This window comes from Empidonax traillii, unplaced genomic scaffold (genome assembly GCF_003031625.1).
Source record: "Empidonax traillii isolate 1590-97213 ecotype Southwest subspecies unplaced genomic scaffold, ASM303162v1 scaffold130:size970688, whole genome shotgun sequence".
In the NCBI taxonomy this organism is placed as follows: Eukaryota; Metazoa; Chordata; class Aves; order Passeriformes; family Tyrannidae; genus Empidonax; species Empidonax traillii.
In genome coordinates, this window is record NW_020955323.1 from 232871 (window position 1) to 256576 (window position 23706).

At 41.7% G+C, this 23706-nt stretch overlaps 1 protein-coding gene across 30 annotated transcripts in view; it reads right to left on the reverse strand.

The window, feature by feature from the left end:
• Positions 1 to 23706, reverse strand: part of TCF7L2 (transcription factor 7 like 2) — a 176355-nt gene that overhangs the window by 13713 nt on the left and 138936 nt on the right. For 16 of the 30 annotated variants that reach the window (XM_027883602.1, XM_027883594.1, XM_027883599.1 and 13 more), the window contains 5 exons: positions 13029 to 13161; positions 10788 to 10890; positions 7965 to 8051; positions 1491 to 1631; positions 493 to 652 (listed from right to left, as the gene is read on the reverse strand). In XM_027883602.1, the coding sequence (XP_027739403.1) occupies positions 493 to 652; positions 1491 to 1631; positions 7965 to 8051; positions 10788 to 10890; positions 13029 to 13161 (624 nt within the window). Of the gene's footprint in view, positions 1 to 492; positions 653 to 1490; positions 1632 to 7964; positions 8052 to 10787; positions 10891 to 13028; positions 13162 to 22902; positions 23440 to 23706 lie in introns of those variants that run through there. The other 14 variants (XM_027883601.1, XM_027883600.1, XM_027883596.1 and 11 more) reach the window with 5 other exon arrangements.

Sequence of the window (23706 nt, forward strand, 5' to 3'; positions counted from 1 at the left end):
TGTCTCCTGTTGAGAGAGGAGAATTAAGAAAACTAAACAAAAACAAACAGCAGGGGAGAGGGTCCAGAAGCTGAACCACTTGTCCTGAGCCACAACGCAGCTTTAGAGGTGTTCTCCCCTTCCCTTCCCCACTGGAACTCTCTTTCTTCTAGCTCTCACAGGTGCTGATACTGATACTGTACTCCAAAGCTTTTTCATTTCCTATTTATATTTCTGCCTATCTTAGGACAAAATAAAAATCTCTGAGATTTTTTTCATCTACAGGCCACAGAAATAACACTGAAATAACACTGCTATTAATTAACTCCTCCTCTTCCCCATAAATGACCCCACTGGCAAGAACTATCTGCGAAAACTAGACACCAAAACCAAGGCCTTTTGTTTAGTAATTTCCCTAGTCATTACCAAAATAGCAGGAGGACACAGGGATTCAGAAGGTGTGAATCCTACCGAGTTTCAGTCCCTGCTGGTGCTTCTTCCCTTGTTACCTACCCTTCGACCGAGGATTTGGTTGATGGCTGCGCTTTCTTTCAATGTGCATTCTGCTACAACTTTTGCTCTCATTTCCTTCATATACAACATAAATGCATTAAGAGGTTTCTTTATGTGTGGCTTCTTTTTCTCTTCTTCTTTTTTGGAGTCCTGATGTTTTCTGAAGGGTAAAGATACAACAGAGACCTCACAGTGAGAACCCTTGTGAATGTATTAAATTAATCCCCTCAATCTCTCTAGCATTAATCCTCAGAAATCTCTAGGAAGAGGACCAGAAGGTTCTCTAGAGCCTTCACCCTGGATGCTGTATGAAAATAGTTTTAAGAGCATTATAAGAAAACTCATCTCATATTTATGCAGTATCACCAAATAACCTCTCAGCCCCTACAAAAACCTTGGAAGGACATGGACATCCAGTAAAATGGGTTCAGAGGGAGGGCTTGTGAGCACGATAGTAGAGGAAATAATTATATCCCATCATCAATGGGAACCAAAATGCTGTCTTTGTGCATCACCTGTGAAATGAAAGGCAATAAGCACCAGAAGCACCATGGGCAGAGGCAGACGAGGACTCTCCTTGGTTCAAACTTTAACTTGATACCAGCTCTCTGCAGCTTTGAACAAGCCATTTATGCTCTAATTTATTGTCTCCCGTGGTTTGTCTGATATCTCAAGGCTTCAAATCGGGCACTGAGTAACAGAGAAACCATCAAGAAACTTGAATCTTGATCAAGAAAATGCCACTTCCTTGTTAAAACAGGTGAAATTAATAACAACTTGACTTATGGCGCAGAAGGACTCTGAAAGACTGCCACCATCATTCTGACACACTTTGTCAACTACACCATGTTCAAATCAATTATAACGCAAGAGAAAAAGTAATTAAAAAATATTTTACAACAGAAACATTCTCGCAAACCCAACCGTTTTTATAAGCCACACATGCACAGGCGATGCTTTGAGTATTCTAAAAAGAAGACAGGGAAGCAACAACTTACGAGCTGTGGAGTGAGCCAACGTCGCTCTGGGAAGATTCCTGTTTGACTGTTGGTGTGACTATGGCCGGATGAGGAATTCCAGTTGTATGTAAACTATGGTGTGGCGGGACCATGTGTGGAGGAAACCTAGAGGAGAGAAAGCTGTGTAAATCGTCAGAATAAAAATGAATGAATGGGGAGGGATGTGTACACACATTAAAAAAAACCCCCGGCATATAACAAGCACATGACAGCTAGACAAAGCATATGAAAGCTGGCAGCATTAATTAGCAATAAATTAAACATAATGACTCTTCTAATGTCATTAAAGCCAATCTTCCCCTTCATTATCATTACTGACATGAGACATCATGATTTTTAACATCTTGAACAAAAGGCGAATTCAACTGAATGAGCACGTATGAAGGTGCAATTTCAGCTACCTGCAACAAAATCCACCAGTCCATTTCTTTGCTAAGAAATTATCTGTGGCAACCCAGGAATCAATTTTTATAGTTTTGAATCATGTTGCGAATTTAGGATGACATCCTTTATTGTATATTGACAGCAAAATAAAATATTAATGCCAACACATACTAGATGCATTTTTGATAATACTTATAGATGCCTCATTAGCTACATTTTGTTGAAGGAGCAAAAGAAAATATTTATTTCTGTCTAATAAATCTCTGAGCCACATTGCTTTAACAGAGGGTGGGAAGATTGTGAAATTTAATCAATTTTGACCCATTAAATAACCTAGAAAGGCTTAAATTCATGCAAAAAAGTCTAGACTTTTTTTAGAGAATAAAATGTTGTCAGCTTAATGGTTTATGGTCTTATACATGGACAGGCAACTGGATTCAGAGGGATGTGCAATCCTTCTTCATGAATCTAATTGCCTGGTTGGGATCACAGCACAGACATGGCACAATCATTCAAACTTTTTACATTTTAACCAAAATGAACAAACTTCTCAAAAGCAGGATTATTTTTCAACAGTCTCGGGAAGTTTTTGCAGTGAATAAGGAAAGCATAACATGACTGACTGCCTTTCCCTCAGAAAACTCCCACAGAAGTCAAAGGGTTTCCAGGGAATAGGATCTAGCCTAAAATAATATTTCAGAAACATCTTTCCCCCACATGCCAAAGCTAAAGTGATCTGGTAAATGACAAGGGTTTTTCTTACTGCAAATCCGTACTCTCATCTCAGATTTTGAACCACCTGGTCCAATTAAAATAACCAAAGAATATGGAACACCCAATGAGATAAATAATTACTTCTTCTGTCATCAATATACAATGATTTCTTTTCTATCCAACATGATTTAAAATGGGATGATACACCATGGATCAGTAGACTGTGGATAAGTATCAGAAACATAATGTGATTTCTTTTTTTTTCCCTCTCTCTCAAAAATTCCAATATTGAGCTTAACAATCTGCCCCCCTGAAACTGCCTAGACATTCCCTACATTCACAAGATGACACAGAAGTACTTTCATAAACAAGAGGTACTGTCCACCACAAGCTCTGAGGATCTTTGTCCATCAGTTGGTAGTACTCAGAGTGATTAGACAGAAGTATTTTGTCTTCGAAGGCAGTGGTGGGAAGAGCAAGGACTGACAGGGAGAATGTGAAATTGTTCAAGTTGTAGAGAACTGCAATTCCTCACAAACAAAGGCATGGAAAAGAGGAGGGTGGGATGGTAAGGGAAGCAGAGAATAGGCAGCAAAATGGTGATTCCTACTCCTGCTAAAAACTCACAAACACAAATCTCCAAGTGGATTGTCCAAGTGCCTTCCCACCATCTGACCAAAGTAGCTGGGAGAGAAGCACACATTTGAGGATATACTTTGATTCATGGTAGGTCAGAACAGAAGACAATGTTGAGGCTGCAAAGGAGACTGACATCCTTGTCCCAACTCTGCCACAGGACTGCCTCACCATCAGCAAGACACAAACTGGGCCTTTGTATCAATTTTTTTTTCCGTTCTCTCTTTATTCTCCTGTGTATGTATTTTGATTGGACATACTTAAAAGTTTGTTCACACAGTGCCTGGGGCTTTCAGCCACAGTACAATGCAAACAGTAAAAACTGACAGTGAGAGACTTTTTTTTTTTCCCCCAAATAACTTACAAGAATGGCAAAAATAAAACCAATGGCAAAAAATGGACCTCCCTGAAAGCGGTGTAAGTGTAGTAATAAAAAATTGACACATGTCTATTGAATGACTGTCTCTCCTAGTCAGGATCTAGTGTTCAAGAGAGGACTATGCTGCTAGGCCACTGAAAAGGGGACAATGAAGGATGAAGATGGAGATGAAAAGCCTTCCTTCAGAGTGCAGGCGGAAGAGCTGCATTTGTCTGACATGAGGGCTCAGTAGGAAGTGGAGTGGGCACATAGCAGCGAGGAAAAAGAGCTGAGTGCAGTGATAGCACAAGGGTATGAGAATGGAACTAAGATCAGACTCATCACTGCAGAAGGGCTTCCAAGTATCACGAAAGGCTGATTACAGATGGAGACAATGGGGACAAAAGATGGTGCTTGTTAAGCTTCTGCAGAGGATCCTGTGATGTGGTCATGATAACTGGGTCACAGACTTGCCTCTCAAATGAGGAACCGGTCAAAAATGAAAACACACTGCAAAATGAACTCTGCCTTCGTGGTGGACTGTTGTATGATTGGGATGTCCAAAGGAAACATATTCAACAAAAGAGAGGGGGTTATTTTATTTGTTTATTTTTGATGAAGACTTAGGTACTTCAACTCATGAAAAATAGAGGAGGATGAAGAAAATCTGCAAAAAATATGACTTCTCCACCTAATTATGGAAAAAATGTACTTCCAACTACTGTTCAGGAGAGAGAGAGAGTATTTACACATTGGAGAGTGACCAGATGGGGAGGAAGGGCAGTGAAGGAGAAGAAACCTACAGGCACATGCTGTGTGAAAGCCTGAAGGATGGTGAAGCCTTCACTGACTTCAGCTGGGATACTTCACTCACTCAGCTTTAAACTCCATGGACAGCCAGCAGCCTTCCTCAACAGGCAGCAGCAGCTCAGTAGTTATTTTTGGGCTTGCAGTTTCCACAAGGAAGTGGTGTGTTCATTACTAACAACCATTCGTTTTTTCATACTGAATCTGTCCAACATACAAGGTTGCCTATTGGACTTACACATCTCTTCCTATGTTCGGGGCTGTAAAAACATGATCCAGAACCCACAGTTCCTCTCACAATCCCATGGGCTTCAATGGGCTGGTTGAGGTTTCAGCCTAAATTCTGCCTGCCTGTTTATTTCCAGGCAGACATCCACTCACATGGCAATACAAGCAGGGGAAGAGTGTTAATTTTTAAGTTCCTGGCTACACTCCAACTTCAGTAATTACATTCAGCAAAAGTGAATTTCCCCCAAAATTTCAATTATAGAAGGTATTTTCCACTGCCACCACTTAACTGCTGTGTAGTGTTTGTCTGGTGTTTGTAATCCTGCTAAATTATTTCCTGATTTCCTCTCACTGCAGTTGTTTTTTCATAGTGGGTCCACTGTTTGCCTATCAGTCAGTTAACCCTGTCCCATTTTACCTTAAAGGCACATTACAGAGGGGTAATGAAAGATCAAGAGGTGTTACAAGCACACTGCATGCATACGAAGTGAATGGGGCAATGCTACAAGCAACAACAAAGAGTTGCAAATGGTTAAAACAACTGGAAGACACTACCTTACCAGTCTAACCCATTTATGAAAAATCACTATTAGTCACCCATTAACCTTTTTATAAACTATTCATAAGCACACTCTAACTAATGAACTGAAGTTACTGAGCTTAGGGAGCATTCAGGGTTGGGAAGCATTATATGTGCCAAAGATCTATACCATAAAGTAGGCAAAGATGGGAACTATCTTTAAAGAAAGGGTCTGGAAAACCGTGGATGGAGGGGTGAGGTTGGGGTCTGCCCTGGCTTCAGTGTTCGGGCAGAGCCAGCACAGCAAAGCCAAGGCTTGTCCCAGGGCCCTGCAGGGCGGTTGTCCAGAGGCCACAAACAACACGTATGCGGGCAAGTGTGGGCATCCCTGGGCATGCCAGCTCCATCTCCCAACTCCACTGGCTACTCAGGGCCAGGGCTGTCCCAGGGCTGAGCCCAGACACTGCAGCTGATAGGGCAGGCATGAGGAAACACGCCTCGAACCGTGTATCAGAGCACAGTCTGCCCAGAGGGTGTTCCCATCTATGGGAAACCAGGAGAGAAGTTTCTGGGCTGAAACAAAGGGTAAACATCTTAAATCTATTCATCACTCTGCATGTGTGCCTGAGCATGTGTGTGTGTGTGTGTGTGTGTGTGCGTGTGTGTGTGCAGGCTTATGTCAGAGACAAAAAGAAAGGCTCTGTGTGTATGTGCACACCCCTCACCTTCGCCTAAGACATTCACCATATTTTTTCTCTAGACAAGTATTCCATGAATTGCAATAAACACCCTAAAAATTCTAAGCAGCTCATTATACACTACTGTCTCCTTTTATGGCTCCAAGCCAGAATATAATGATGAGTCTTAACTTGTTAAGGACAACTAATTTTTTGTTCCTGGCTGTCTCAGGGGCTTCTCTCTTACTCACTCTCACTTTACTTCACTGTTGACATGTTTCTGTTAACTGGATGTCATCTGCCTGCCTTGATTTTATGCACAAGCAGTGGGATGCATTTTTCTGTGCAACAATTCTGCTTTGAGTTGCATTAGATTTGTCATTATTCTCTCATTTTCCCCTTGCACTTGTAACATTTCATCTATTCCTGCCTTATTTTTTGAGCCACGGTGCACCCACATTATGGTTTATACATGATCTTGCTCCCTTTGAAGCCGGCAGATTTCAGAGCCAGCCCTCGTCAGGAGAAGTGCCTGCTACCAATTTAGCAGGCTGAGGGCCCCGAGCTCCAACAACTCAATCTAAAGGGGGTCACAGGGTGGCACAAGCGAGTGTCAGCAAGTGCTGTTTAATTGCCAATCTAGGCTTCTCCATGGTGTTTAAAGTATAATGACCCATCACTTAATTCTGAGAAGTCCTGGCCCTGCTGCTGAATGGAATGAATATCAAAGGATGTGCTAGAACAGGGCAAGGAGCCTACATTTCCTATAACTGCCATAAGTATAATAGACCTCTACTTCTGTCGTCCCATTACCACAATAATGTATTTAATTTGCTGTGTACTCTTTTTAACTAGATACCTTTCATAAAGTCTATCTTGGGAATATAGCCCCCCCTTCCACATCTCCCCCCTCCCTCAAATGACTAGCCTCTGTAATAATAATTAAACTAAATCAAGCTCTACTTTGCCTCACACCATGCCTGCAAGTATTTTATAGATATTTTAAAAGATTAAACAGAGGGAGGGAATCATTGTTTAAATTTGCAGCTCTCTCTCCCCAACCCAGTATTTTTTCTCCACTGGGCTGGGTCCACTAATTTTCCTTTTAAAGTTGATTTTCCAGTTGTCTCTCTATTTGCTGGACCAACATGGACAAATTTTAATTTTTTTGCTTTTCATTTACTTATCTAAAGCACACAATACACTATTTCCCTACCCATTCACTCATGAGCTCTAGGTGCAGGTTTCTGTTTCTCAATGAGCTGTGCCTCCCCCCAGCCCTCACCAATCTTTTCCTCCTTAAATCATCTATACACCAACCTTCACATATTAAACTGCAGAGATGGAGAGGAAGGGACAGAGCAAGGAAGAGATGTGGAACCTTGCTATGTAATGCATGCTAATTTAATTATGTGCCATCATCAAAATGGATTAGCTTTTTCAGCCCATCAAGAAAGTCTAAACTTCCACCGATTTAATTAACCAGACCGAAAATCAGATGAACAGAAAATAAAACTATCATTAGGAGCAATTAGTGATTACTTAAACATAGTGCTGCCAACCAGTTTGTAAATAAAACTAGCAGCCCCTGGAAAATTAGATGGAATTAATTGGAGGTAGGGAGGGGGAGAAATATATACTTCTAAAGCTTTAGAGGGTCAGGCAGGCCCTTTTATGTTGACTATCAGTGTTTGGAGCTTTGGTAGGGGAAAACATAGCGCAATAACCTTCCTCCCAACTCTGCTTGAAGAGCAGTCCTCTTCCCTCCCGAGACTTCCCTCTTGCACACAGAGCGCTAATCTGGTTGGTAGCCGCTAAGAAAGCAAAAGGTAGCATGACTTCTCCTCCTTGCTTTTTCAGCATGATATTCTCCCAGCTCTTTCATTTAGTTTGGCTTAAAAGATGACTTCTCACACCGCCACCTCTCCCTCAAAAACAAGTCCTTGAAGCCCAGTGCCAACATTAGGACATCACCTTCTCCTCACACTGGAAGGTACCCCTCGCCCTCTCCTCCTCCCCCCCACCAAAGTGCTCTTAGAAATGTGCTGCCTAGATGAAATGCACTCCAGAGAGAGCAGTAGGAGGAGTTACATTTGCTCTTGGTTAAGGACCTCAGTATTTAAACTCACCTTGACATGGAAGCATTGACGGTCAGAGCTGTTGGGTAAGGGTGGCGGAAACCCCCTGTCGTGATTGGGTACACTGGCTGACCTTGCCTGACAAAAAAGAAGGGAAAGAGAGAATGAGAGAAAGAAAAAAAGGGGTTTAAAAAAAAAAAAAAAACACAACAAAAAACTTCTCTCTGCACAGTAAGCTTTATTCTCATTTGATCAGAACAAAAATCTTGGGGATTGTACAGCAAGGATCAAAGGAAAGAAACACAGAACAATTTGAATGCCATAAATCTGATAGGAATGGCTAATTAAATTTTATAACCTCTGCTTATGTCAATAGAGACCCTCTCCCCAAGCTGAAACTAGGTGTTTTGTTGTAATAATTAAAGGCGAAGTCTCGCTTGCTTTAATGGAGCCATCACACTAATTGAGGGCTACACATCCAAAGGAAAACAATAATGAATGTAAATTTATACCAAAATAAAGTACAGTGAATCAAAGGACTTCAGTTGCGCTTTGGGCCTCTTTCGGTATTTAGATCTCGGTGAGAAAACATTAAATTAACAGAGCTTAATTTGTAGCCTTTTGTCAGATTAACAAGTGTTGACAAGAGTTACCGGGGGAGAGTCCCCAAGAAGTATTGTGGGTAACCAATAGACAATCACACCTCATTACAATAATTAAAAAATACAGCAACATGCAAAACAGCATCCTCATGAAAGACACACAACTTTTTCTGATGGAGGTTTGTCTGTGCTGGCTTGCTCGTTTCATCTGTCCTTCAAATGTATCATATGACTGGGCAGGATGCTTTTGGGGTGGGTCCTATGCCAGAAACATGAAGGCCAGTTGAGGACAGATGGGTTGGGAACTTGATGGTGAAGCACAAGTGGCAATGAGAGGGGAAATGAAAACCTTGGGTGACTTCTGTGAAGTTGGCCATGCTACTCTCCTAGAGCAAAAGTGAATGTCATGGTATCAACCCCTCTAAAAAAAACCACTTGGAGAAGTTGTAAGAGCTGTGTGTAGGTAAGTACTCTATGGGTATTCACTTGTTTAAACCAGCAGTGATGACAAGAGCCTTCCAGTGACAGACTAGGCCATTAGCACCTGGCTGGTGAAAGTGGCCACATGAGGCAACACTCATGTGCTTTGGCAGCCACGGCATGAGGCTCAAGGAGGACAAACCCGTGTCTGGACACGTACAGATGTAAGGTCCGAGACACAGATGAGCAACGAGGCACAGGGCAATGACAGTGAGGAGTTTCTTCCCTGCACTCTCATGTCTTTCATGTTCCTGATTTTTGGCACTAGTTGAGTATGTTTGTTTTAAAATCCTGAGGCTGTTGCTATGAAAACTTGAGCTAAGCAGCTGTAACAGAGGAGCATGAGACAGCTGTACTGCAGAAAAGCTGACATGCACTCTACCAATATTCAGGGTGACCTACGTGTAAAGTAAGTCACCATAAATGAGGAGGAATTTCAGATTTCAGGGTGCAATGCTCTGGGGTTTTTTTCTGCTCATGATGAGCTCTTCTGCACAAGAAGCCTTCTGCAGAGCTCTGACGGACTGCAGGGAGCTGATGCCTCACCCTCAGGGTGGGAGAGCCTCTACCCAAACAAGCTGCATGACCACCCCATAAGGAAGGGCAGCCCACAAAGTGGTCAGAAGTGGGCTGCTGTGGCCAACATCCGAGCTCCAGCTCTCCTGCATCAACACTTCTGTGCTTGAGAAAGGCCCCCAAAGCCTCTGATGCCACCAGCTCTCCCTGCCCAAGACCTGGAAGTATGTGGGGATGCCCTGCTCACCCTATAGGATGTCAACTGAAATTCCTCATGGAAGGCAAACTTGAGGAGAGGTATGTTAGCACAGCTGGCCAAACAACCTCAAGCAGGAGCAAACTGTTCTGAGCTTTGGGCAATACATTTCTGGAAGAAATATGATCACTCCGATTCGTGAGAAAAAGAGGGTAACAGTCTTGATTTATAATGCAACAAACCGTTGTATCCAGAAATACAAATGGATTTTATAAGTATTTAAATCAAATATACTACACAAAAGGCTTAGGTAGTGCTTAAATGTATTATAAACCCATTGTAGAGATGGCAACATAAGAGAAGGAAGAAAATAAGGACCCAGTTACTGGAGGGAGTCTCATACCCAACACAACTCTGCAAGTGGGATATATGAGGAGTTAAAAAGAAAAAAAAAACTTCAAGCTAACTTTCCACAGCTTTTTTCTTGGCCAGTTTTAAAGTAAACTAATTCCGCTTTCTTGTTTGTAAGAAAATTCCATTCCTTAGATGCCAACTGCCCAGCCACATCTTGACCAGGAATCCTGCTCACTGGCCGATGCAAAGCTCTACTGTTTCACAAGAAAAATGAAAAGTACTTTCAACAGAGAAGGCAAATGAAATTTAAAATTAAATTACACAGTTGTAGTGAAGATGGCCCTGGTAAAAATGAGGGTCCGTGAGAACCACCCTGAGTCCCCAGAAAATCAAATCTGAGAAAAACCCATGTGGTGCAGTGTAAGGGCAATAACAAGGAAAGGGCATTTCTTCAGCAGGGTTTAAAAATGCATGCTTCACGAGCCATCAGCCAGTTGGGGTGACATGCAAAGCTGTGTCCAACTGCTCATGTTTGTTTAAGACCACATGATCTGGCCTAAGTTTTAATTAAACTTCATGAGGTGGGTAAATTCATAACACTCAGTGAAGTGGTAGTTGGCAAACAAACTCGGCAAAACTCAATGCACACACACACACACACAATTTTCACATAAATTTTACACATCAGAAAAAGAAAAAGGAAATGAAAAAAATGGAACTCCTTACTGTGGTACTAACCATCCTAGCGGATGGGGGATTTGTCCTACAGTGCCCGGTGATAATGGATAATAAGGAGATATATCTGGAGGATGTGGAGGCCTTGGAATTCCTATAGGAGAGGAACATAAAGCAGCGTAAGTACAGAGACGTGGAAATGACTAAAATATAAAGAAAAAACACGTTTGTTCCTAAATTTCTATCCATTTATTTTTATTACAGTACTTGTGCCTTCACTTTGGGTTTCCAAAGGTTGTTTCACATTCTTATTTTTTAAAGTGAGCCTCCTGGCATTTTGTTAAATGATATTCAACCAGAAAAAAAAATGATATTATTTGCTCTCTTGGTCACCTCTCCAATCAGAGATAGTTATTTTGTTATTTAGAATTTAGAAGTCTCAGATATAATTTTAGTGTGATGCCGTACTAGATACTGTCTTAAATGCTCAACAGAAAGATGGATCCCGTAACAACTTCATGGTTATTTTAGTCTCAAAGTCAGCCAAGAGACCACAGGCCTTACCCAGGTACTGATGGGTACTCAATAACATGGCATTATTCTAAAGTAATCTCCAAAACGAGTTTGAAAGTCATTAAAACTGCAAATGATATTTGCTTTTGAGCAGACCTAGGGAACTCTTCTTGAAACCTAGGAGTGGAGGTGAGAGCCCCTGGAAATGCTTGGTAAAACCAGGGGCAGATGTTGAAGGTGAGGGGAGGACAGAGAGCCCACCTATCCTCTGAATCTGGTACAGTTCCTACTCAGAAAGCAGAAACCGGCTCCAGACACAAGCCTTAAATATTAATGCTCCTTACCTTAAGAGCAAGTAGGAATTACTCAGAGGAGTAAGGGTTACAAGACTGGGTCTTTCAATTAACAAGCCAGAGCACAATTACACAGCAGAAGCAAAATTAAAACAGAGAGCATTAAAAGGAAGAGGTACTGTATTCATGGCTAAAAACTATTTTTTTAAGTCACTTGGGAAGCTTTTAATCTCTAAATTAAATCTCCTTGTGTGACATTTTCATGCAGACATTGCTTTTTCTCCATTACAAAACCCAAACAGATTAACTGGGCTTTAACCATCCAGTGAGCTATTTGCACACTTGAAAGAATGTTCACAGAAGAAAAGTAAACAGTCTGTGGACGTTAATCATATGTTTTACGATAACCATTTAAAAGCTATTCCCTGTACTACCATTATTTAAATGAGAGGTTGACTATGCCATTCACTTGCAATACCCAGGGATGGAGAGATGGATTCCTTTCAAGCCACGAGAAGTTAGCATTAAGCACAATTAACAGGGGGGCCCCAGTTAAAGTGTAGGGAGTGAAAACCAGCTAATGCACAGCGTCATTCAAGGGCTGTAGTTTAGATAAATTATCTGCTTAAGGTAGAGATGACACAGAGAAATTGGTTCAACATGAATTCTGTTTCTGATGAACTTTCCAATCAACTAGACGGGATTTGGATTAACAAAACCAAAACCACTGTCACTAGGAACTCAATGCAGCTTGAAGAAAGAAGATTGACACTGTTTGACTTCTCTGGGACCTCAGGTTAAACAAGGACTCTTAAAAAGTTAGAATAACATGTAAATTCTACTCTGTAACACCAATAAATCTAGTCAGGGTTTTACGTGGTGCTCTATATTCAAGCAGACTGCCCTTCAGGCTGAACTCAGAGTTGGGTAGACTTACATTGGGGAAAAGAGTTGCAAGTGTAAAGCTGGAGCTAAGTAGTTACAGTGGATGAAAATTCAACATTATAGAAGAAAAATGGCTGAACTCCTGACACAGAAACAATGGGATTTGGGGAATTAAAAGAGATTCATTTTGAAACCGGTCATGACCCACCACCTTTAGAATTCCAGCTGCAATTCTGTAAGTGCAGATCACAGAACGTACATGTTTAATTCTCGGGGTCGTGCATGCAAACCAAGCACTTGGTAGATCGAACTACTAGGTGGGGTATCATTCTTGCAAAGAAACACACCTGCAAACGACCCCACACATGCAACTCTGGTGTCACCCTGCAGAAGCTTTATGAAAATTCACCCAGTAGGTTTCCTTCTGAAGCCTAATTGGCTTAAAAAGAAACTATTTTGTCTGGGTTTGACATTTTACATGCCCCCCTTTGGTGCTCCAGCATGGGAAATCCATTCTCCTGCACTCCTCTCCCCTGATACGCAAACTGGAAAGATCCACCCACTCCCTCTCAAGAAACCCCCCAGACTACTTCCCACCTACCTGTTTTGGGATCTACGTCGGCTGGTAAGTGTGGAGGAGGGTTTCCTGGTGTGAAGTGCTCATTGCTGTATGTGATAAGCGGCGTAAGAGGGTGTACATGGTGTGGGTGCTGCACAACTGGCACTTTGTTAGACTGTCAAGAGAAAAAAGAAGGACGAAGGCATTAGAGCAGTGGTGGGTATTCCTTCCCACTGCAGCACAAGGCATGATACACAGAAATTCGAGTAGCCACGATTTCAATGCGATCCTCAGACTTTTCCAGGTCCCTTCTCAGTGTCACCCTTGCAGTTTTCCCACTCTCTTGCTTAAAACCTCCTCACACACTTTCCCTGCTGTTGAGGTTCTTTAATCTTTTTGACCTGTCGAGCTCCTGTACGGAGCAACAGTAATTCTTTAAAATTTTTCCTTTTTATTTTATAATCTTGTGCTTCACCTCCAAGATGCAGGCAGACTTCTCAGTGAGGGGCTGAGAGAGTCCCCCATTTAATTAGCACGAGACCCAAATGCTCACTGACCTGTAGGTCTTTTCCTCTCCCCTTCCTGTCCTCACTTTCAGTTCTGCATTTTACTGCTCATTGCAAATACTCCAGATAAAAAGCCTTTGTAGTGCTGGAGTATTCCCTTCATCAGCAAGCATTAAGCTGACAAGTGATCACCTGCATATTTTATATATATATATTTTAGAAGAGCTGATTAATTATCAATTCATCAGAGAGCGCTAATAAATGGAAACTGGATACTGATTAATTAGGCTGCTAAAATATTCAGCTATATAAATAATAGTAAAAACCCCTAGATAAAGACATTGAAATTAAAACTCTTGTGGGGGGAATAATCACGCAGATATCAGGAGGTTTTCCCCATTACATTCCTAGCTCTGGAGGGGGAAAAAGATATTTTTCTTAACAACAATTTAAAAAAAAAAAAAAAAGGGAGTGAATGAATGAAATGAAAAGGTAGGCTGAACTGTAACTTACCCTTACAAGATCACAAAGAAAAAATTAAGCTGAAACAAGCGAACCGCTGGACCATTTACTGCGAGTAATCCAATTGCAAAAAACCCTATTCCCCACAGAGGATTTTCACTAAAATCCTACAACAGGGACATTTAACCAGATTAGGTACCAGCAAAGATAAAGAGGCTGGTATTAGATGATGAATGGATTAGAGTCAGGTTTCATTTTAGAATGTGTCTTCATTTCCTTTTATTACTTTAAGTAAGGAACAACTTGCATTAACATCAAGTAAAAGGAATCACATTAAAATAAAGCAGTGATAGCACGGTGGCCGCGATAGCGCCGCTGCTGTTCAGGGTCTGCCAGCACTCTCCTGCTCTCTCTCCTGCTCAAGGATGATTCCAAACCCACTGCTTGATCCCCCAGCACCCCCAAACACACACATCCTCCCTGGGCTGCTTTAGACAAGGTATTATCTGATCTCACCTGGAACACTCCGAGCACACCCTAAAAGCATTTCAAAAATAATTTGGTTGTTCTCTGGGAATGAGTTTTGAGACGGGGGGGAAGGAAGAGGGAGGATAAACTGAGAGCAAGGAGGAAAAGAAATATCTGTCTTCCCTGAATAAACATGAAGTCCCTCCATTGTGCTTTGGTCAAGTGAAGCACCTTTGCTCTTGCAGCCTCCCCCACAACATGAGGCTCCCCCAGCCCTGTCCTACGCAGCTATTGAGCTCAAACCTTTGATAATCTGCAGAAAAAAAGTGTGCATCCAAAAGAAGCAAGCCAAGTGCAGTGCTTGTGCTTTGCTCAACTTTTATCATGTCCTTCACTATGCTCATCTCCTTTTGCAGCCCTTACACGAGATGATTCCCCTCTAACACCACACACGTGGCACATGGGATTCCCATATCAAGCGGCCACAATGCAGGACAGAGCATGGCCATGACAGCCAATGCTGCAGCATGTTGTGTTGGTGGGGTTGTAGGTCAGATCTTCTGCCAGCTGAACAGCCAAGGACAACTTTTGGCCACACAGATCCGTAACGGTTTCAAATCAGAGAAACTATGAGGATTTAGCTCTTGAAGTTCAAAAAGCCAAAGGAGATGCTTTACCCCCAAATCTGTTCCCTTTCAAGTGAACCAACACCTAAGCACTCCAAAAGTAACTGAAAGCTTTGGCAAGGGTTTCATGTAACAAATTGTATTACACACCATAAAAAGAAGCAAGCATCTACTCAACGACACATGACATTATAAGCCAAATGACCAGTTGATCAACTTCACAAAAATGATCACTTTCAATAAGAGGTATTTTTTCTGGCCAAGAATTGTGTGAATTCATGCTGCTAGGTGACCCACAGTGAAGATCCACTTATTGAAGAAGTTAATACATGCTGTAGCTTTGTACTCTCCCAACTCTTCACATCATTGCAAATAAACCTCACCCAGACCCTGGTAGACATTAAGGGCTGTCTTCCACAGAGTGCTTATTTTCATAGAAACTGGAACTGGATATTTAAAAAAATAAGTAAGTGATAGAATAACATTAGAGAGTCAGACTTAAGCCCAAAACCAAGAAACAACATATGACAGGAAAGCTGGACTGACATGCCTCTATCACCAAAGCCAGATATACCATAGGGGGTTACATGCACACTGTGGGAAACCGCCACTCATTACTTTGATATACCAATGCCGCCCACAATATCTCCACAAAATAGAGCAAGTGCTACATTATGATGTATTTTACTTAACATGTTTCAGAGAACTATAAAAAGTAAACAGAAGAATAGATAACGATCAATAAGTAAGAGTTTGAACCTTAAGTCTGCAAACTTTTCCCCAGGTAAGTCATTTTTATTTGGGTGACTGCCCTGCACTCAGACAGACAACTCATATAAAGGTACTGGATGCAAGGGTAGGGTATTTTTTTGCCATTCTGATGATGTTGGGGTGGAGGTGTGGGCAAAATGTACTGGGGGAAAGGTGGAAACTGTCATATACATGCTCAAAAATATGCTCTCTGGGACAGAGGAGTGTGATCCACTTCCCTGAGAATCAGTCTGCATCTGCATCACCACCCAGGGCCAGGTTTCCATTACGTTTTGCACTGTTTATCACACACTGGGAGTAAGGGGACCATAACTGCCCTCAAAACAGCACACACAGTTTGCAAGCCAAGCTAATCATGCACAATATGCTAAAAAAGCTGCTCTTTAAAAATACCATTCCTGAAGTTAACTTAGTTTCCTTGGGAAAGAGAAAATGAAAGGACAGGCTGGGGAAGAGCAGGATTAATCCTGCACATGCATCTTCCTTTGAAGTCAATGGGAGCTCTGCTTGAGTAACAAGTGTGGTCCTAACCCCATCCACTGGCAGTGAAAGGTAAACCACAGAAGCCATCAATATGAGACACCTATTAAATGACCTTAGACATGGCCCTGCAAAAGGCCCTTCTCCAATATACATTTGTGAGTACTTTATCAAGGGCAGCTTTAAGCTAAAAGCCATTGTGAGAAGCAGGAATTTCTCTGGCAAGTTGAAGAACTCCATTTATGGCTATGTCAGGCACAGAAAGGGGAGCTGCACTGGTAGGAACAGATTAGCATCAGGGCATGTGGTAACAGGACAGGAACAAGTGGAGATTTCTAGACAGAGATTCCAGTATCTATATGGTACCAAGTCATCTGCTGATAAATTATCCCTCTCCACTGAAAGCTGAGGTCTCATACGCTATGTTAGAGGCCATGGTAAAGAATTGCAAAAAAACAAGAGAAGTTTGCTTTTCTTGATAACTCCTGCCTAAAGCAAACCAGAGGAAACTGTCCCCATAGGGGCTCTATTACTAAATCTCTCTATATGAGTTTGAAATGCTTCTGGGAGTGCTTAAACACAGATGACTTTAAACAATAATGGAGCTCTAGAATTAAAAAAAAAAAAAAAAAAAAAAAAAAAAAAAAAAAAAAAAAAAAAAAAAAAAAAAAAAAAAAAAAAAAAAAAAAAAAAAAACAAAAAAAAAACCACACCAAAACCACAACAAATTTTGGACTGATAAATGTTTCAGAAGAATACTGAGATCCAGTTAGCCTGAGTTCTGATAGGTGCCTTTAGGGAACAAAAAAAAAACCTATATGAACTTCAGATTTAAACTGCAGGGGATTGTGCGTATAAATTGCTGTGTATTAGTCTTTGTTGCATGGTAAGGACATTTCATTAACAGGATGAAAGATACTTCTATGCGTACACAGCCCAATTTAATACACCCCACTGATGAATACTCCCCATTTATTGAAGAAGTTAATACATGCTGTATAAATCAATAGTTCCTAAGTCTCTGAAAGCAACATAAGACTTGCACAAAATGAAACATTGTATTGTTGAGCACACAAAGAGAAACGAACCTTTAAATGGGAAGACTTTGCAACTGCAATTTCTGTTTGCAAATTCATACCTTCTTTGGCTCTGGTATAAAATCACTGTATCAAAGTCAGAAAAAAACATGCCAGAGACACCAGAGGATTTGTCCTCACTGGAGTAACATGGGTTTAGTGAAAACAGAAAAAAAAAAAAAAAAAAAGACACCCAGGCTGAAAACAAACCATCATGCCATCGCAGCACTGCAGCACTCCAAGTCTTCAGCCTGACTCTGCTCCACCATGTCCCCGGTGAGCAGCCAAGGGCAGGACAGGGGGGGATGCTCCTGTCCCAGCCCAGCCTGAAACTCTGGTGGCCGCCAGCACAACTGCAGCCAGGGAGAGACTCCCTTGCCCGACCTGGGCGACCTTTTAAGTGTACTAAGAGCTTGCAGTCCTGCTTGGGAGGCAGGGATGTGCTGCGGTCCACCAGGCACCCTCCGCCACCCACAGCCGGGAACATGGCACGGGAGGCACTGGTCAGGTATTTGCGTCCCAGACCCCCAAAGTCCCCTCCCCTTCTTCCACGACCAGAGGAATGAGAGTTCACCATCCACCTTAAAACCTATTAATCAAGAGACACTGAAAACAAATGGAGCTAGAGCTCCGCCTGTCTTTTTGCTGTGTCTTCCTCTTCCCCTGTTTCCCCATTGCTTTCCTTTTCTGTTGAAGAAAGATGGGCCCTGAAAGTGCTTTTATGAGCCTAATACAATAAAACAAAAGCAGCACAGAAAGGGTTTGTCAGCCTTTTCCCCTCCTCCAGGGTGGATGTAGAAGGTCGACAGTGGTCTTGAATTAGCAGGCTCTCCTGGAGTTGCTCCCTGGGCTTAGCAAAGAGCACCACTCAATACCAGTACACATTAAAAAAAACCAGGTTTATATATTGTTTCTCTTCATTTTCCAGATGGTGCTATTGCAGTTATGCTGACTGTGGCCAGTGAAATGCTAACAGATGCTCCTGAGCTGCTCTGCACCTCCAAAGATGGTCATAAAAGGGGAGTTTCTGTTTTTTTCTAAAGGTTGATCTCTCCCTGATTCTACCTAGGAATGACACCCTTACGCCACCCTTACTCTCAACCCCCAGATACAAATCAGAAAATTAAGTTTTAAGTAAAGGCAAATCCCAAAATACTGCTGCAAATATTGGAATACTCTTCTGCTTCCAGCCAGGACCGTCAACATCCAACACAGAGCATCAATAAGACCACTCTGGCGCTGAGGAACACCCATATCAGCAGTCACTCTTGGTGGCACCCCAAACTCCAACAAGGAAACTGCAAACCATTTAGGTTAAGTGAAAAGCTAAAACCAATCAAACCCAGCAGTTGTATAAAACTCAGTACTCATCCCCTTCTCGAGCATAAAATTACAACGCCAGTGATGAGGAATTTCCTGAAAAAACCTGAAGATTTAATTTTACGCAGCCCTGTGTTGCTAGTGGAGTCACAGCTTTTTTAAGGATGCTCTCACACCTGACTAAGCATTCTCTCCTGAAAACTACTTCCCCTTGCTCCATTATGGCTGATACAGTGGCCTGAGCCCTTTCTCAGTTTAACGTAGCTGATTCCTGCCTAAGGTCCTGCCCTAAGCTAACTACCCATTGTAGCAGGAGACAAGGCCTCCATTGATAATCACAACTCTCTCTGCTAAAAAAAGGCTCATTTTCCTCTTTCACACGATGACAGGAGCACTGACAACCATGTGCTGGGACAATACTCTCCCTAGACAGAGCTTTTTAAAAAAAAAAAAAAAAAAACACCACAAACCATCCCCACTGCCCTATCCTTAATAAATAAATAAGAAAGGGGGGAGGTGGGGCAGGACACACACACTTTTGCAACCTTCTGTTTTTTCCCCCCTCCCTCCTTGACCACTTCCAGGCCAGCGAGTGCCTACCTGCTCCTGCAAGAACTGCCGGCTTGCCAATAAAACCCCGTGGTCTATTAGCAATCTCTCAGACAAAACAACAAAATCAGCTTCCTGGCTTTAAGTGTCCAGCAATTCATTCAAGAAAAGATTTGTTTTCTAACCCCCCCTCCCTTTAATTCTGATGAAGTGTCCCCTGCATACTGGAGAACTAAGCCACCGTGCTTGACATTTTCAGCATCCTTCCTGCCAGGGAGCGAAGGTACTGAGGGGAGGGGGTGGGGAAGCGAGGATTTAAGATGTTCAGGAAATTTCCACTTAATTTCGCCAAAAGGCAATTATGTGAAATGATCTGGTGACAATTAGCATACGCCAAATCCTCTAGTGTACAAGGGAAAGGACTGGGGTTTAGCTATCTAATTACCGCCTGTTAGTTCCGATGCAGGAGGATAAAACACACTAGCAGTAAAACATTATTATTATTAAGTGTGCTCACACTTTGCTTTCAAAGCTGTTGTGGACGGTAATTTTAGTGCTATGGTATTTGAGGTGGGTTTTCTGCGTTTAAGTAAAAAAAAAAAAAAAAAAAAAAGAAACTTGGAGTTTTAAATACAAGTTAAGTGCTGCACTCCTGCACAATGTGGTGGTGCTACTCTAAGGTCAGACCCAGACAAGCACCTGCTACACAACTGTGTATTTTGAGATCCTTCAGTAACACCTGGAATTAATTTATGACAGTTACAATTTACCTCATTTATTCTCTTAAGGCATTACTAATAAGGAGAAAGCATTCTGCTCATCTGCTCTGCCTGACCCTTGGCATATGAATTTGGACACCAGTTACCTCATCTACAGCCCAGAACTGCGGCCTGCATGTATCCAGCCAAGCCTTACACTCGAGTCTCAAAATCAGAGATTATTTGATCAACAGGTGGATGTTCCCATACCAGGAGGACAGGGGTTGTGCTCAGACCCCTCAAGTTTCAGGCATTGAGGTGCCCAGATTTATTCCATCATAAAAGGAGAGGCACAGTTTCTTCCCCAATCTGACAAATACTCAGTGCTTTCTTTGCATGCTTTTAGTTCGTTTTAATTACTAAACAGATATTAAGCAGGCAAGCCTTTGTTCTTGTCTAACAAGGCAAAAAAGCAGAAAGACTTGGCATATATTAGACTAAAACTGAAAAACACCTTTTTGTTAAGCAGTACCAGTACGAGATGTGCCGGATACACAACCACTGAGCAAAGAGACTGGTGAAACCTAAGCAGGTCTTTAAAAGGGTCCTGAACACAAAGGGGGTAGAAAGGGGAGAAGCACAGAGCAATAATGCAATCACAAAAATTAAGATGAGAAATAAAGTGAATATAAGCAAAAGGGTGCTCATAATTGCCCCCAATAAACCTTATTTGTTACATGCTTTGTGTGAATACCTAGCCATGCAATTCTACTTACTGCCTAGCATTCTTTGAAATGCCAGATTATAAACAGTTTTAACTCTTCCCTGTAAATCACTTATTTCAGCACTAGACAGACACACGCTGTAAGAGAAATAGCTCCTGATTTTTATTAGGTTATATGTGATTTCTGTCTACAGAAAGAACTTGAATGTGAGGCTGTTAAAAATATGAGGAGACGTGAAAAAAATTAGCACGCATGCCTATACCTTCTTGTATTTGGCAATTTCAGTTATAACAGCATTATTAAAAAACTAATATACACATACATGCCTTAAGATATGATGCCAAGTTTTCAGTACAGCTTTTTAAAACACATTATTCACAAATTTTAGCGGACTGTGCTCAATGCCGATATGCAACATACGTAGCAAATGTATATTAAATCACTTAGCAAATAACAAAGCTCTAAAAAATGTTTTCATTTTTTAATGTGCTAAAAAACATTACACGCTGCACAAAACAATTGAGCAATGAAATTAAGTAAGTCCAGATCAATTACTTCTTATTCAGTAAATTCAACAAAGTTTCCCTAAAAACATCAGGTTACATGCACATCAGAACTGAAACACCATTCAAGCATTTTGGAATAAAAGTACAGGCGCATTTACACAGTGCAGTCAGGCCTTTCCCCCCATGTCCCAGTAAAAAAAAAATTCCTCTAAAGGTAAAAGTCTTGTGAGATCTCATCACCAGCCATGTAAAACCTGAATATGCAACAACATGCAGTGAAAAAAGAAACATCTAAATAACGGTCCTTTTAGATTAATTCATTTTAGGTGAATTCTACAGACTTTTATCCCTTGTTTCATACAAGAAAAGGCAAATAAATCAACTAAGCTACTCAGGCAAAGGTACCACAGAGTATTGAAGTGATAGAAATCCTCCTGAATCGAGTGCCTCTGTCAACAAGCCCGGCAGGATTAGAAAACAGTAGAAAACTCAAGACTCCCACAAAACCATCAGTGAAAATGTGATGCTTTGTAGAATTCTTCAATGCATTTCTATTTTCTGTGTATAACAATAGGTAATATACAGAACTGGTTGAGGGGTAGCTCAACTTTCTGTAATATATAATAATAGGAGAAAAGTCTCATGGACTTCTGATATCGAACACAGCACCATTGTATTAAAACACGTGTTATCTCATATTTATCAACATTCAGTCTTATTTTTCATATTCCTTTAACACTGGGTGAAATAATTTTTATGCAGTGACTCTAAATTTTCATATTTCACATTAGAGCTGATCTTTCTGAAGAATTCAGAAAATTTAAGTGAGTGGCAACCAAACACCAGATCAAAAGCACCCAATAAAAAATACTATATACTATTTTTAATAATTTTTAAAAAAAATCTCGTTTGGTTTTACAACAAGAGTTAAACCATTCTGTCTCCAAACCCCCTCAACTGTAACATATGTGCCCTGCCACAAACCAACTTTTTTTCCTTTAAGAAAAAAAGCCCCAAACCCAAACATTTTTACCTTCATGGTTTCAGAGTTAAGGAAATATCGTACTGAACTGAAGAAAGCTTTGAAGTGGCCCCCTCCGCCCCAAAGGAAAAAAAGGAAAGAAAAGCTAGTGATGTCATGGTCACTGTGTGACTGTCTGACTGCGGATGTAACACAGCTCTACAAGCGCACACACTTTTCCCTCGCTGGTAACCATTGTTCAGCATCCAGAAATCAGCCCCCGAAACCTGCTTCACACCGGGCTCTGAAACACCGCCCCCCCAACACACCCCGATCCCACCCTGGGTGCACGAGGGAAAAAAAAAAAAATCCTTTCCCCCCTGCCGACCAAACCCCAAAACCGGGCGGAGGGAAGGGCACGGAGGAGGAGTGCAACAGCTCTGTCCCGCTGCACCATTGTGTCGCGACAGAACGGCGCTCGCTCCTCGCCACTGCCGTCAAATTAAAGCGGCATCGAAAAGTCGCACTTCCCCCCGCTAAAAAAGACGATTACCATAAAATAAATAAATAAAAACAACGTTGCTAACAAAGGTCACAGCTGGAGATGCTTGCTTGATTTCTCACGCTCCCCCCCCTCCCCATTTTTTTTTTTTTTTATTCCACACCGGAGGAAAGAAAAGGAGAGGGAGAGAGGAGAAGAGGGAGAGAAGTCACATCAGAAGTTCAATGGTCAAGACGGAAAGCGTGCACACAGAAAGTGCTACTCACCCAGCAATTCAAATTGAGATGCCAGCAGCCGAACTGCTGGAAGAGAGAGAACCCAGAGGCAAGCGCTCCTCCTTTACCACTCAAATCTTCCATTCCCACTAAAACTGCATCCCTCGGGTACATAACAGCTTTGTCTTTCCTTCTGTTAACCTCAAAAACTTTTTTTCTTTACTGTCTAGATGCCAATTGTGCTGGCTTTGTATTATTTTCCTTGCAGCTTTTCTCTCTCTTTTTCTTTCCCTGCTCCCCCCCCTTCATTTAAAGTACTGGAAAAGCTGTCTTAAAAGATCAAGATGTCTCCAGTTTTTTGGCCTGGTGTTTTCTGAATGCTCAAAATCCATTGTCATGTTGGCTGTGAGAAGTGTCTTATTTCTAAATTGTCGGCTGCAGTTATCAAAATTTAGAGAAGCCTCCTGTCTTTTCCGATATAGCACTTTACCATCATCCTTTCAGGGAGCGGGGAAAAGACTTTCACCCCCCCACGCAGGTATGTCTGCTCACAACAGCTAAAAAAGCAGTTACTTTGGAAATCAATGACAATGCTACTACAAGCCAGGTTGCGCAGGTATTACTAAGCGCAGCGAGGAAACGCCGGCCGGCCGTGAGGGAGCATGATCAGTTAAGTGTAGCAAGCAGTCACTTTATCTGCAAGATTGTCAAATCCCTCAAAACAAATTTCTTAGGGCAAGAGCTGTAAGGAAAGTGTATTTTCTTGTCATTGCAACACTGAGGTGACACTTGGCAGACCTTTACTATTAGCTCTGGTCTCTCCCCCTCCTCCTTTTTCCTTTAGTATTTAATATT